Source organism: Gracilinanus agilis, chromosome 3 (assembly GCF_016433145.1).
Source record: "Gracilinanus agilis isolate LMUSP501 chromosome 3, AgileGrace, whole genome shotgun sequence".
NCBI lineage: Eukaryota > Metazoa > Chordata > Mammalia > Didelphimorphia > Didelphidae > Gracilinanus > Gracilinanus agilis.
Window position 1 is genome coordinate 245,473,959 of NC_058132.1, and position 15,829 is coordinate 245,489,787.

The 15,829-nt window shown below is 45.8% G+C and overlaps 1 protein-coding gene across 1 annotated transcript; it reads right to left on the reverse strand.

Annotated features, from left to right (window-relative positions):
• Positions 1–8,056: 8,056 nt before the first annotated feature.
• On the reverse strand, positions 8,057–9,833 carry HOXD11 (homeobox D11). The gene is made up of 2 exons (XM_044669766.1): positions 9,155–9,833; positions 8,057–8,362 (listed from the first exon to the last, which is right to left on the reverse strand). Exons 1-2 carry the CDS (start codon positions 9,831–9,833, stop codon positions 8,127–8,129), a joined length of 915 nt encoding a protein of 304 aa, XP_044525701.1. The 3' UTR covers positions 8,057–8,126.
• Between the last annotated feature and the right edge of the window lie 5,996 nt (positions 9,834–15,829).

Here is a 15,829-nt window from a genome sequence, read left to right on the forward strand (position 1 = left end):
AGAAAGAAACAGAGAGAGAGAGAGAGAGAGAGAGAGAGAGAGAGAGAGAGAGAGAGAGAGAGAGAGAGAGAGATGACAGACAGAGAGGGGGCCAATTATTGATTTATTTAGGACTGGTATTCCCGGAGAGGTGAGTCCAAATTCCCTGGGATTCTGAGTATCTTATCCCTGGGCTAAATAGGGATATGATGATAACAATGATGATGATGATGATGATGATGATGATGATGATGACGATGATGATAATCCTAGTAGTAAAAGTGGAAAGGGGGAAACAGAGTGGAGAGGAAAGGGGCAAATAGGCCAAGGATCCGCTGGACATGAAGTCTAGTGGAAAGTGGTGCCGAAGCAATGTCCCATTACCCCGGCCCCCTCCATCCCAGGCTCAGGACTCTGCTCACTGTCGGGCTCAGCATACATATTTCGCCCCAACGGAAATGAGGGATTTCTCCTGACCGCATGCACTCAGGGACCCTGTATGGTTTCATACAGGAGACAATTATTTTCCAGCAATGTGTTGTGAGAGAAACCTCCCCTTGAGCTCTCCGCATGAGAACAGATCTGGGATCTTCATCCCCACACACTTTTAAAAAGGAGAGGGTGGGGGTGCATAGAGAAAGAAAAGAAAAAAAGAAAGGAAATGGAAAAAACAACAGTAAAACCCCCTGACAATCCAGACTTTGAAAGTTTTCCGTAACTGGCTGGGCTGGAGGGGGGAGGGAAATGCTAAGGTGTCATTCAGTTATTATGCAAAGAAAAATATGTTTTCCTTTTATGGATTTTGTAAAAGCATTGGTTTCTGACAAGTGCAAGGTACAAAAGGTTGTGGAATTTATTAATACATATTAAGAAGAATCAGGGAGATCAATAAAATTCTCATCTACATTCTTGGGCTACTTGGTAATTTTCTTGCTTCTGAAGGTTTTTAAAGAGTTATACCCTCTGTTGCCACACACGGGAAGATATTTTATTAACAAATCAATCGAGACTTTGTAAAGGATAAGATTAATAGTTAAGATTTAGCATAATGGCGTTCGCGTTATGAATTATTGAAAATTATACTATTGATTTTTCCCCTCACTACTAACCAAGGGGGTCAATTTTTGTTTTAACACAAATCGTCAAATATTAAAAGCTATACTTTTGTCAGAAGTTGAATTTTATAGTTCTTGGAGATTTTTAAAATTGCTTGATGAGAGCTTTTGCTTTGTCAGAAAAAAACAGAGAGGAAAGGGAAGGATAGGAAAGGAAAGGGAAGGGAAGGAAAAGGAGAGGAGAGGAAAGGATAGGATAGGAAATGTCCCAATCCTCTGTTTTCTGCTAGTTAAGCGAAGCCCCACAAAGAGGACTTGCTCTTGAGCCGTGGTCGTGCTCATTAAAAAACAGAAACCAAAACACACACACCGCAGAAACTCGGAGTTTTATGAGAAACTGTTCTGGCAACTTCCTTCCCTGGCTTTGGGAGCAGGCAGCCTGATCCGGGCCACTGTTTCCAGCTATAGGAAGGCAGCAGCAGGGAGCATTTAAACTTGGATTTCCAAAGACTAGTCTTAGAAGAAAGTATTAACTTGTCCTCTCCTTCCAAAGCTACAGTCCCCTTTCTTACTAAGAGTAAAGGGGGTGGGGGATAAAGCACGGAAAAAAACACTGACCGTGAACCAGTTCTTTCTATCGAAAGGGTTTTCTTTTTCTAAACCTCAGCCTCTTCTGAGGAGGGTCCCTGGACTTGGATTTCAGGCGGATACACTGAACTTGTGGATAAATCTTGTTTCCGGTTGAGCTGAACATTTCTTTGGGGCCTGAACGGCTTCAAAGCGAATTCAATGCTTCTGTATTATTGGGGGCTGCAAGCTAGATAGTGCCTCGCAGACCTCCACGTGAAAAGGCAATTCAAATCTCTCTTTCCAACAAACCACCTCGCCCCCCTCCCCAAATAAATCTCCTCTGTCCCTAGTGGAAGTTAGGATTTTACATTATTTTCTGGGATGCATTTGTTTTCCCTTTTCCCCATAGCCTGGCATTGTCAGAAACAATAACCCTATTTAAAATCACCACTGTGGCCATGAGACAGACCTTTTAAAACCTTATCGCAGCTGTTCAAATACAACATCATTGTCAGGTTAAAAGCCCCGACGCCTTTAACAGCTACAGTCTAAAGCACTGTGTTGGCCAGAGAGTTTAAACATTACCGTTATGGAGGAGAAGCTGTTTTAAGCTATGAATAAATAAATAAGGACGCTTTCATTTTAATAATTTTCTTTACATTCTTCCCTCCAACGCTGCCTGGAACAGTTTTTTCCGCTATTTTAGCGGCAACTGTGTAGTGGGCTCGCAAAGGGCATTTTCTCCCAGTTGAGATCATTATCAGAGCCAATGCTAGGCTTTGCCGAAGTCACAAAGTGTCGTGGACTTCACGTTGCTGAGCACTGAGGACTTATTTTGCTTTCTAGAAATCCCCCCACCCCCCTTTTTTACACTAATGCCGGGCAACCCACAGAGTGCAAAGAAGCCAAATACTATTTTCCTGGGCTCAGGCTAAGCTCCGACTGCTAAATCTAATCAGGAATTTTATGCCCATCAGATGGTCTTTCATAATCTTTATTTACACTTGAAGAAAAGAGAGTAGTCAGAAATATCCGATGCAAGTTTTTAGCTTGCAGGTCTGCCTGCCGGTTTCGGAGGAGTTCCCCTAAAACAAGTACTTGAGGTCTCATTCTTGCATGTGGGGTGTTTCAGATATTTACTCAGGTGGCTGTGAGAGACCCAGTCACTTCGGAATTAGCTTTCATTTTCAATTTCTCTTCACCCCCCCCCAAATTAATGTCTGACCTGTTCATGCCTAGATCCAATTATTTTCCCTCTACCTTCCCCTCAAATTTTAGCTTGAAATTGTCTACAAGCTCTAAGTTAAGCAGATGGGGCTTTTTTGGCTTTCTCGATTTGAAAATAAAAAATTAAGCAAACTAGAAATAGTAAGAGCGAGTGAATTTGGAGAAGGAAAGGGTGAAACTATATTAGGAAGCGGAGGCTGATCTGCCCAAGGAGAAGAATGAAAATGTGGCTGTATTGGGGAGCAAGCAGTTATTTTGCTTATGAGTATTTAATGTAAGTATTGTTTTAGATCATATTTAGATAGGGCAAAGTCATTAACATTAATAATAAATCAATATCGAGCCATAAAGGAGATATGTACCCTACATTCATACAGAAGGTTCGTTCCCTAAGCTATGCTACGTTCCCTGGGAAAAATAAAGGAGTCGCTTTACAGTTAAATTAGCATTTGTAATCAAGGGGGCAGGTTGTCTCCTCGATTTCCTGTTTCAAGGAAAATGAGGAAGGAACCCCGTGCTGCGAGGAGACCTTTTTTGCGACTGGGATTGCCCTGGATTCTAAGCTTTAAACGGCCTCTAGCCTTCGGGAAAGTTTCGGGGCTGGACCAAGGTCTAGATTGTCTCTTCCGGCCTTCCTCCTTCCCCACCTCCCTTCCCAATTCTCTGTCCTTCGGACTGAGAGCTCATGGCCATGGGAGAGAAGGACTGAAGGGGAATTCAGGGAGCTCTTCAGAAGCACAACTACTAAGTACAGGGGTGAGAGAAAAATAAACGGTTTTCAAATAGCCTTAGAAACCAAGGAACGTCTCCTTCTTTTCTAGACACAAAAGGAACCAAGTTGGTTCTTTTCTCCTCCAAATGGAAGTCAAAGACCAGGTATTGCCTTCTGTCAGTGTCAAACATCCAATATTCGTAAAAAACAGGAATTATTTTTCTTTAGATAGAAGGAAATCCTACTTTTAAAAATTCTCTCCTCCCTCTCCTTGACTTCTCTTCCCTTAAAAGATCCTGTACGTCACTCGAATTTCTCCACCTAGTACTGGACTTCGAGAGAGGCAATCATTTTGTTAACTAACCTAGGCTGGAGGATTTAGAAATCCAGACAAACCCTTTTTTTCTCCCAGGCGCAAAGCCAATGCAGCTAAGCTCTTCTGGAATGGAAACTGGAAGAGCCTGCCTTGAACAGTAGCTGCCTCTCTGGCCGCAGTCACCCAGCCCAAGGCCAAGGGGCTTCTGGCTATCCAGATGGGATGGCGGAGCCTTCGGTTTCTCTGCCTTAATTCGTCTACCTGACTTGGAAGCTGCTGCCCAACTCTCAGTCCACTTTCTGGGTACCCGCGAACCATTCAAGGGTCGAAGAGTGAGCCCCGGGACACTCCGAGTCACATTCAGCCCATTCGAAATTAGGGATGGGGGGTGGGGTTGTGCAGTTGGAGAACTGTGGGCAAGGACAGAAACGACCGTTTTTGTCATACCCACTCCCCAAGAATGAGGTTCTCCAGTCACCTCTCGGGCAGTTCTCTCAACAAAGCCAGAGCCAGACAGCGAGATGGAACCTCGAGGTTTCTCGAGCAACAAGCCAACGTTGCCCTTCTCGATCAAATTCGAAAGCTACGGTCCCCACCACCCTCTCGCCCTCTACTCTCGAGTGGAACAGCCCTGATCGGTAACGAGAGACCTGGGAGACAAGTTGCCAGTGGCGGTAGAAGAAAGATATTCTAAGGAGAGACCCCAGCGGAGTAGATTGGGTTACCCTTCCACCCCCAATCCAAGCTGTCTACTTCCTTGAGCCAGGGTTAGGAAAAGGACGTCCCCATTCCTCGCGCCTTTGACCAAGGGCCAGGAAGGATATGGAGGGGGGGGTCTGGCAATAGGGGGAATCACCCTAATGAACAGAGACGGCGGAATGGTATTTATTACGGGAGAATCTCGCTGCGTTAACAATGAACTTCGAGGAGGGGAGAAAACCCGCCAGTCAATCTGTTTAAACTGATAAAATCCCAATGGTCCCTTAGACACTTTGCCTGGATTAGCTCCCAGTAGATGGGAGCCCAGGAGGCCAACACCTCCTCTAATGTTAAGAGATTTTTCTTTCCTACCCCAAAGGGCAAGGCATGAGGCCGGGTTCTAAACCAGGGCGGAGAAAAGGGAAAACCCGCTGGATAAACTGACTGACTTTCCCCAAGGCCGACACCTGGACTCGGAAATTTCACGGGAATCTTTCAACAAATCTGAGATATTTTTGTTTCCAAAACTTTCCCTAGAATTATATCGAACACACGTTTTCCTAACCGGCGTCGGCATACGTTTTGCTCTTCTTTTCTAGTTTTATTCATTTCTAATAGCTCCCTTACCAGTTTACTATCATCACAAGCTTTCAAGTTGTTGTTTCTTACTCTCATACTACAAATAAATTTCCCAAACCTAAAAGTCTCCTGCATTTTTATAAAATTGCATCTTATATCACTTGATATTGTTGCAATCAATTCAGAACAAAAACTCCATAATCTATAGAAGTCTGGGAAAAAGGAAGGATGGTGGGCTTTTATTTTCATCTGTTCATTTTGCTCTCAAGATTAAAACCATATTTCCGCCTATTTAATGAATTTTAAATACGACATTTCTCTTTTAAAATATGCATATATTGGCCTTTAAGATCTCTCCTGTGATCTCCTGGTTATAACAAAAATAATTCCTTTTAACCACCTCATTTCTCTGAAACCGTTAGCCAGACATATGTTTTAAAAAACTTGTCACTACGCTCACCCTTGTTCTCTTTCCCGTCCTTAATAAAATCTCTGAGCCTCTTTACTACAGATAAAGCCGGTTTTTAGAAGAATATTCCTATTGTGGCGCGGCTGTCAATGAAAATTCTTATTACAGTATTGGAAAGGAAATGTACTGCAGCAATCGAACCACAGGGAGGTTTGCAGAACGTGAGCGCGCCCTCGTGTGGCTCTCTCTCACTATGCAACGTGAAAGCAGTTTCCCCCAAGATTTTCTCTTCCTGGGGCAAACTTGCTACATTTAAACTTTGGGGCGGGGGAAAAAAACCCAGAAATAAACCACTGACTGGTTTGGTATTCTGAAGTGATCATATGAGGGCATTGGGATTTTAGTGGCTTTCCAGTGTCAGGAACAAAGCCAGACCTTCAAAAAACTAATAATTCGATCGTGGGCTTTCCCCTCTAATTCACTCACCCCTCCCCACCCAAGGGCTGAGAGGTTTTCAAAAATGCATATAGAAATTCTATTAAATCCTGTGGTTTAATATTATTGAAGGTGCAATAATTTATTTGACAGGGCGACAAATTGGTTTAAAATATAACGAAAGACTAACTGTCTGGAAATAACTTCCCCCTCTCAAATGGCTCCTTTTTTTCCCCCAAGTACAGTCTATCATTGGAGGAAAGGTGATAGCGATCTAAGATCCCCAAAATGGTGTTTCATAACTGTTCTGGAGACATTGTTCTGAGACATTATGATCGAATAGGGCTTTGTAAAGAATTCTGTTGCCATTAAGTTTACAGAAACGTTTGGAGGGAAATTAAGAGTATTGATCATGAAATTAGGAATTTGCTCAGAGATTTATGGCAATTCCCCTGATATGATTCTCTGCAAAGTCATAAATGAGTGTGTTAGGGGGTATATGTGTGTGATAGTGGGTGGTGGTTGAAAATAACAGAAGAACCTTAGGGCGCCTAATTATTCACAAAGGTTAAAGGTGATGACCTTGACATTTTGGAAGTTCAAAGGCATACACTTATGTTTTTGCTTCTTGCAAAAGACTTTGCCATTTTAATTTTATTTTTTCCTTTAGAGATAGCCTTCTCGGCTTTCTTTTAGTATGTTTTAGTGCTTTTGTGGATTTATTCTTCGACTTTAGGCATATAAGAAGCCAAGCCATAAGATCTACTTTGTCTTAAAAAAAAAAAAAAAGACAACCCTTTCTCACTCCACTTTATTGCACATTGCGGAAATCTTTTTTTCGCCCACCAGAAGGTGTATAATATAACCCAATTAAGCTGTTTAGAACTTCGGTTTTTATGGTGTTGTCTAGACAGTTCAAGGTTTTGTAAACAGCTTAGCCAGGTCACGCAACATAAAGTGCAGAGAAGACCTCAGCTACATTCTTTCACTTTACGAAATAAAGGCAAGGAAGAGATCTTTAGCCCTGGGCTCTGAGCAGGGATTACCTTTGTCTACTTACTTTATCGTGACTGGGAAATAAGCAACCCTACTCTACAAACTGGGGCCGCGGTATCTCTTGAACTTCGTAAAGTGGTGATTTTAATTTTTATAAGGGACCTTCTCTTCCTTGAAATCGTAAAAAGGATCAAGAGAGAATTTGCGTTTCCCATATCATTCCAAAAATTGGGAGGGATTCTTGTTTTCAGAAATTCCAAGTTTCCCAAGCTGGAAGAACGAATTATTAGCTCTTTAGAAATCCCTGCCGCCTCTGTCCCATCAGCTCTGATAGAAGGCAGAGAGCCATCTTTGGTGTATCACACCCTGAAGGGATTAACTCTGAAAGTTACATTGAAAAGGAGCCAGCTGGGGATAGAAATCAACCCTGATTTTAACTCAGCTGCAAATGTTCTTCTTCCATTTTGGCTGGGGGATGGGGTTAAGGGGGTCCTGCCAGTTCTCTTTGCTCCCTCAAATGTCCTGTTCAGACGCTAAAGTTCTTCAAAGAGGAAAATTCATACAGTGCATTGAGGATGGAACCTTCGTTTTACTAGAAACCATTTATTCACATGAAAAAGACAGTGGCCCATGCGTTTATATGACAGTGGAAACTTAGAGAGAGACCGAAGGTACATTTCCCAGAGTTTAAATAATCGCCATTCATTTAGTGAAAAGAAACAGTTGATTCTAAGCTCAGAACAAAACACCTTAAGCAACACGGCCAAACGCACTACAGGTCCATCTGTATCACCACGAAGACTTTAGGGGGGAGAGGGGAGACAAAAAAAAAAAACAAAAAAAAAACAAGAAAAAAAACAACAACACTTTGGTGGTAAAATTGTAAACGGATGTTTGGATTTACCATTTTCCCCTTATTAGGCATCCGATCCGCCAAGACACCGGCATCCTCTGCAGGCATTGATCGCTGGGAAGTAACCGAGTTGACCGAGTTGAATGTGGAAATGAAGCTTGGAGTTCCGCAGGGAAGATGAGTCATGTAAACCCAATGACTTTTTGCCTCCGGCGGGCAGGCTGAGTGAGGGGAGGAGGAGTGTGAGTGTGAGTGAGAGTTGGGGGAGGGGAGGGGGGGAGAGATTTCTCGATCTTTCAGAATAAGGGATTCCCAGTGAAATATTGGAGTCGATCCCTGTTTAGTTTCTTTTCTTTCATCCTGCGATTCTGGAACCAGATTTTGACTTGTCGGTCAGTGAGGTTGAGCATTCGAGAGAGTTGGAGTCTTTTCTCTTTGTTTATATACACGTTGAAGAAAAATTCCCGTTCCAGTTCTCGGATCTGGTATTTGGTGTAGGGGCACCTCTTTTTCCTCGATCGCTGGGGGACCACTGAAAGGAAGGGGAAGAAAAAAAAAAGACTAGAAGACTAGATGGAGACCACCCAGAGCTCTCCTTGCTGCCCAGACCCAGACCGCAACTTCTAGCTCTCTTGTACTTGGCCAACTATGCACTGGCCTCTGGTCAGTCCCTCTTCTAAGGGAAAGGGACCAGGGCAGGACATTGGACTCCCCTTCTATAGCTTGTGACATCCCCTCATTCTCATGAAAAGACTTTGTGTCTCTATAGAAATGATATATGGGCCGGGAGAAATTAGATTGCAGGCTTGGAAAGGTCTAATAGGTGTGCGTGGGTATATACACACATGCATATAGAGGGACACATATTTACATATTTATATATGTACACATATATGAATGTGGAGAAAGAGCTGTTTATATTTCTCTGTGCCTTTCCTCCAGTTGCATGGATAAGGTCCAGTTTAATGACCAGCCTCCCCCCCTCCCCCCTTCCCATTTAAAAGAAACGAAGATAGAGCTAAGATACCATTAGTGACCCTACTAGCAACTGTTGCAAGAAACCTTTCTCTCTTCACCGCCCCCCGTCCCCCAAAACAAAATCCTCTTTGCAACAATTAATATCCTCCTCGAAGAATACCTTAAGCCCACCTAAATTGGTTTCCTATCGTAAACACGCTTTACAACGGGTAGAGAAATCTTATAGGATATATAAACTCCTTCGAATGCTTATAAAATGGCACATAAAACGCCGGCTGCCAGAGGGTGGGCCCGGGCTCGGCTGCACCCCCACCCCTCCTCCTTTCCCCCCCATCTAGGTCCCTACCTGCGCCTCCGCTCTTCTCCGCCCCCGCCTCCCCTGGGGGGGCATCGCCACTGGAGCCGCTCTCCGCTGCCCCCTTGGGCTCCGGCCCCGAGGGGGCTTTGCCGCAAGGACTCGCGGTGGCGGGAGACTTCAGGCTGCTCTTTTCAGCGTCCCCTTCGGGCTCGCCGCTGGACTGAGGCTGCTGCTGTTGCTGTTGCTGCTGAGGCTGCTGAGGCTGTTGCTGCTGCTGCTGGTACGGGGGTCCAGGCGCTGCCTCGTAAAACTGGTCGAAGCCCTGGGGCAGGATCCCATTTCGCCCCACCGTACTATAGAAGTTGGAGGCGGCGCCCGAGGGGCCGTGGGGACCGCAAACGGGTTCCGAAGTCTTGAATAGCATGTCCGGCCTCCGGCTCCCAGGCGGCAGCAAGTCCCTGTGCATCACCTCCTCTGCCGCGTAATAAGGAGCGTAACTGCCTCGATATTGCCATTTACCGCGCTCCAAGCTGTAGTCGCGGAACGCCACTTCGCGCACCGGTTGGACGTGAGGCAGGTTGGAGGAGTAAGGGAAAGTCATTTGACAGGACGACGTCTGCGACAGGAACGAGGGCTTGCTGGAGAAATCCGAAGGGGCCACGTAATAAGCGCAGCCCGGCAGATACATATTGGCTGCGCTGGGGCCGCAGTCGTCAAACTCGGTCATGTCTTCCTTTGGGCGATGGCGAGCGACCGGGAGATTTCCGTGCCTTGAACAAGATCCATCTATTGCACAAGAGGCTTTGGACAGGATCAACTAAGAAAAAATCCCCACCGTGTGCTGACGTGCAATTCATCTTGATTGATTCTGGTGGTAATTATGTCACGTGACTCCATGGAGAAATGTCCTTATATCTATATCAGTCTTTCACCAAGACTTCCCGGGATCTCTCCTGGCGCCGAGGCAGGCACACACTTGGGGGGAGCCTACGGGGGCGGGGGGGGGGGCGGGGAGGGGTCGGTTTTCTCCGCCCAGCCCTGGGAGGCGAAGAGGCATAGGTAGATCTTGAAGCGAATCACCTGAGCGCCGGCGCCTGTTCAGGGCTCTGGCTCCACATTGCTAGAGAGACAGCTGGGTGCATCTGCAGCCAGCCTCCAGCCCCCCTCAGCCTCAGCCGCCCGGGTGCCCTCCTTCCCCGCTCTGCTTTAAATACACGGAGGTAACGGGAGGAGAAAAGTCCGGAGGAAGCGTAAGAACGAGGTGTGAAGGTGTGAGACTCTCAAATCTCTCTTAAAAAACAAACAAACAAAAAAAGCACCAACACCCACCCCCACCCCGTCAGCGTCGCTCACCCCCAAAGACCACCACCTCTTTCACAGTCTCACTTAAAGCTTGTTGCTTCTTGTTCAAGGGGCGTAACTGAGGAGCAACTCACTGAGGCAAGGGAAGCCCTGATTTACATGTTAAGTCTGCTCTGCGAATTCGCTTCAGTCACAAGTCCTCTACTAACCACAACACAAAGGTTCGAAATAAAGCAAGGGCCAATCTATCCTTTCAATATAGCTTACCACGGAATTCAGTCAAATACCCACCCCCACGCACCCTCACACCTTCACTCTCTGTCTCTTCGACTTTGTTCCTGCCTTTCTGTCTTTCTCTACCTCTGCCTCTGTCTCTCATACACGAGTGCTCACGAGCACACGCACATACACCGCCACTACTACCCTATAGACGAGTGCGCTAAAGCGAGGGGTGGTAGATCAACAGACATCTACACGCCCAAAGTGCCTCCCTGATTCTGATGTTTCTGAACCTGAATGTTCTAGGGCTCAGGAGGAACAAAGGGACGAGGAATCCAATTTACAGGGTGAAGGCACTTGACGTTTTCACCTCTAATTACTCAAATCTCCAGACTAACCCGCAATCATCTTTTCCCAACTCCCCCGCTCCCTTTCCCTGGCACATGCAGGGGACTTGAATGCACTCACTCAGACTTATGCCAACCCGAACATGTCCTGAAGTGGGAGGCTCTTTGCAAGCCAGTCCACACACTCTATCATCAAAATTTCCCTCCTCTTCTTTTCTCCCCTTCTCCTCATCACCCAGCTTTGGAAACTATTATTCACTCGGGCAGCCTGGGCCCCAAAGCTCTTGGTGAAGGGTCGATCAGAGAGCTGTAGCCCCCATACTCCCTCTTGTCGCAAAGGGACAAACGCTTTCTAATTGCCACTCCAGCATCTCTGACCCTTCAGTTTTTTCTCCAGAAGACTGAATCTGGATCTGCCACGCTCAAAGGCCACTGGCAAGCCTTCGTACCTGAATCTCGCTCACCTCCTAGATAGAGTGCATTTCTTAATGAAAGGTGAGAGAGCGAGAGCGAGTGAGCGAGAGAGAGGAGAGAGAGAGAGAGAGAGAGAGAGAGAGAGAGAGAGAGAGAGAGAGAGAGAGAGAGAGAGAGAGAGAGAGAGAGAGAGACTACCCAATCTCCTCAAAAAAAATTAAACTTGATGAGTATTAAATCAAAGAGGAAGACTGGGTAGCAGGAGGAAAACTTCTGGTAGAGGAGCCCCTCTCCCCTCCAGATCTCACCCTGAAATGCTGAGGCCTTAAAGCTTCGGCGAACGCGGCGGGGCGTGGGCAATAGCTCCTGGGAACGCACGGAGCTGGCCTCAGTGCCCATCACCTCTTCTGCCCACTGTGCCGAGAGCCAGGGAGGAAAGAGGTGGTCGAAGCTCATATCTAATTTCTGGCCGATATCTCTCTCCTCCCCATCCCTCTTTTCCCTCCCTCCATATTCCCCCCTCCCCGCCCCCTTCCCCCTCCTTCCCACACACTGCGCAAACAGGTCGAAGGAGAGTGAAGCTGGAGGGCATAGTGTCCTCCCCGGAGGCAGAGCCGCCCCCTGGGGGTGTCTCTGCGGTATCCCCCCTCCCCTCCCCTCTCCCACCCAGGTCTCCATCTGCCCGCCTCCTCTTCTCTCTCCACCATCTCTGTTTCCTCCATATTCTTAAACTCAGACCCCCCAGGAAGGCGGTGCTCTCCCCTGTTTGCTAGCCTAGTCCCAAACCTTCCCTTCTTTGGACTCTTCAACTGCTCCCCGACCTCATTCCTAAAATGGCTCCCCAGATACTCAACAGCCAGCAGAACGAACAGCGAGCTCTGTGTTCAGGGCGGTTTCTCTGGTGATTCTTTCTAGGAGGTTCATTTCTCTCACTCTGGGAAATCTAACTTCGGGCCCCTACCTTCTTTCTAAGTTCCTTTGGGTGGGGCATAGGGATCCCAAGCTCTCATCTATAGATACGAGGTGTCCCTCTCCACCACTCCTTCGCCGCCTCCCCCCCCCCCCCTTACAGAGGTCGCTGACTATCTCGAGAGAAATTCGACAAGAGCGAGCAACTCAAGTTCAACGACATGGCGACTCTGCGATTAGTCGAAACCCGCGTTTTAGGCGGGGAGGGCGCGCCATCTACAAAGACTGGCAGAAGGGAAAGGCGAGGTGGCGGGGTCACACTCATCCTCCCTAGCGTAGACCATCCCTCGCATCCGTTAGAGGGGTGCAATCCGTCTGGAGGCTTCACCCTTCCCAGCATTATTTTGCTGGTTCCCTCCCTCAGAGTCCTCCCGCCCCCTAATCTCTCAGCGTTGGGACCACCGCAGCTGCTGCAGCCTCTCTCCTTGCTTCAGGTCTTCACAGCAAACCCCTCGAAAAATCCACAGACTTCTTTCTAATGGACGCAAACCGCGGACCTTACCGTGAGGATCCTGGCTCCCTTGGCTCCAGATCCACAAGAATCGACTGCATCCTAATCCAACTGGCATGTCCGCTAGCCCTCGGGGCGAATCACGGCTTCCCGCAGTTCTCGCAGAGGGGACGTCCTCTCTTTTCCGCCTGGACAAGATGCGGTATTTTTGTGCCACCCAAGATAAGACACTAACTTGACCTTAACTTTGTTATGGCGCCCCTAGTATCTGGAGAACGTGAACAGACACTGTCTGGCAGCTCTCGTAAAAACTGACTGGGGAAGAGATTCTGAGTCATTTCATTTATTGCCACTACAGTTCTGCAAGAAAGCTTTTCCTCCCTGCCAAACTTTAATTATTTATGCTCTTTTAGGAAACGAAAAAAAGAAGAAGAAAAAGAAAGAAAACCACCCAGAGCTATTTAAATCCATTTCTGTGCTTTCCGAATAGCTTGTTGAGTTAAGCAAAAGGAAGAGACAGAATGTGCTGCAAAGTCAAGCTTCGTTAACTGATTTTCTATCCAAATGAAAATGTTTTATAGTCTACTTCCTCCTCCCTTACTGATCAAGAATTTTGGATTCGCTTTAGGGAGCTCTGGGTGAGGGTTTGTGACAGGGTGCCCATCTATTAGATCCTCAGCGTCCGAGAAAGACGTGCAGATATTAATATTTACTTGCTTTAGGCATTAGGGATCCACTAATTTGCACAGTGTGGAACCTAAGTTTCTATTTATGCCCAGCGGCCATAATTTCGAGTTGGAGGCATTAAATAGCCTCTGTTTGTTTGTTCGTTTCCTGAGTTGTTCTTAACCTATTTACAGATGACCAAGTTCGTTCTTCAAGTGCAGAAGCTTCTCCGTGGGTTTCTGGGATCATACTTAGGAATACAATCTGCCTTAAAAACAAAACAAGATTTCTAAGGAGGCAGTTTTTCCATCATGCATGGGAAGCGATTAAAGGCCAGATTGGTCTCAATCCATATTTCATTTGGTAATCTTTTGTTTATTATTACTTTTTTATTTGAAATCTCTTCCAGCCTTACAGAGACCATGTACCCAAGACTGAATCGAGGGCACAGTCTTTGTGGGCTTTGTCGAGAGAGATTTGAACACACACACACACACACACACACACACAGAAAGAGAGAGAGAGAGAGAGAGAGAGAGAGAGAGAGAGAGAGAGAGAGCGCAACACAAAGAAAGAAATCCAAACCAGACAAAAGCAGGGCTTTGCATTTAGAATTGTTTCAGGCTTCGTTTGGGGTGGGGTCAGGAGACTTGAGGAATTCCATAAGAAGTGTTTTTTCCTCGTCCTCTCACTCCCACAAGAATCTACGAGGAAGATGGTTATTTAATTTTAGAAATGATTATTATCTTTCCCCCCAGAAGAGGTCCTTCCTAGTTCCGGGACTGGGATTAGAAAAAATCCGTGATTACATGTCTTTTCGCAACTGCTCTCAGTATAAATTGAGTGCTCTCTGTATAAATTGTCTCTCTCCCTGTCTTTGTTCATTTGGTCTCCTTGCAGGAAACCAAATTATACAGACAAGGGGTAGCTGGACGTTTGCCCCTTCTTGGGCACTCTCAATTGGCCTTGGTTTTTGCACTATGAAAGTATTCCCGAGCGGGGTTTGCCTCAGTCTTCTTTCTTCCGCATTATGCATTCGGAAAAGAAAACAGTTTAAAAATATAACAAATGAGCTTAAGAAGTGAGTGGGAGTCTACAATTTATGCCTTCCATAACAGGAACTCTTGATTTTGCTAATTCATTCCCTCGCTAATATATCACTCGAATGTTCCCTTAAGCTCTAGCACAAAGTAATACAGAATTTGGATGTGATTAGTAGGTATGTTTCTCTTCATCAAGACTTATTCTCTTTGTCTTCCTATTCAAACGGCTTCTGGGGGTTCAGCTCCCATTTCCCTAATGGGACCCCCATGTATTATTGGAGATGTATATTGTTGTATAATGTGTAGGTCAGGTTTAGCTTTGTGGCCTGCCATTGTTAGAGAAGAGCTAAGCAAGAGGTTGGGCTCAGAAGTTCCTTATCGAAATGAGAACCATATTAAAGAGTAGCAAGCCCATCTTCTGCTCCCCCTGGCACCAAAGTGACCAGTAAGCATGCATGAAAAGTCTAAGGTTATGCAGGGTAGGTGCCTATTTTTATTTATGTATCTAAATATATTAATGCTCTTCCTTTTGTTTAAAAACACGCTAAAAAATCTTCATGATTTCCCCTCTATTGACATTTAATATTCAGCTTAATATACAGTTTCACCAATGGCTTGAAAACCATTTTCACATTTAATGAATAGTAAACACCCGCCCCTAAGCTGCAGCCAGAAAAGGAAAACGAGCTCATGAGTCTGAAAAATATTAAAAGGGGATCAAAATCGGTTCGAAATAATAATAATAATAAAAGAGACAGCAGTCCGTGAGGGGCTCCAGTTGGCGCCATGTATTTATTTCCACTGGAAACGTTCTTTATTCATCCGGTTAAATACAAGCTATTGTTTCCGTTACAGAACATGCAAAACCACTACTAGATAGCCAAAACAAATTAAACTATTCTACTTAGGCAGCTGAGGTTATTCACAGATTTCAGAGCGTTATCACCCCAGTCTCAGTGTGTTTGAGGTTAGCACTCCCCATTTAGGCAGCTGAGCAACACATTGAAAAGAAATCACTGGACTATTGGAACGAAGCCCCTACACTCCATTAGATATTTTTCTTCCTCGCAGTTGGAGGAAAGAGAGTCTGGGAAGGCAAGGAAAAAAGGAGGGGGCATTGGAATGGAAGTGATTTTCTCCAGCCCTTGGGCCAAGCTTACTAAGGCATAGAAGCAGAAGTGAACAGGGAAAGGACATAGGGTAAGAGGAACATTTGGCTTCATATGATCAAGGAAACTAACGAAGAAAGTCTTTCTCCTCGAAGAGAAAGAACTATGAGAAATAAGAGTTATAAGACACAGAGAGCAAGAGA

Excerpts from the sequence above, each read along its gene's own strand:
- HOXD11 (XM_044669766.1), bottom strand. The coding sequence starts at position 9,833 with ATGACCGAGTTTGACGACTGCGGCCCCAGCGCAGCCAATATGTATCTG. Across the intron at positions 8,363-9,154 it reads GGAGAAGAGCGGAGGCGCAG|TGGTCCCCCAGCGATCGAGG; the intron begins GTAGGGACCTAG and ends CCTTCCTTTCAG.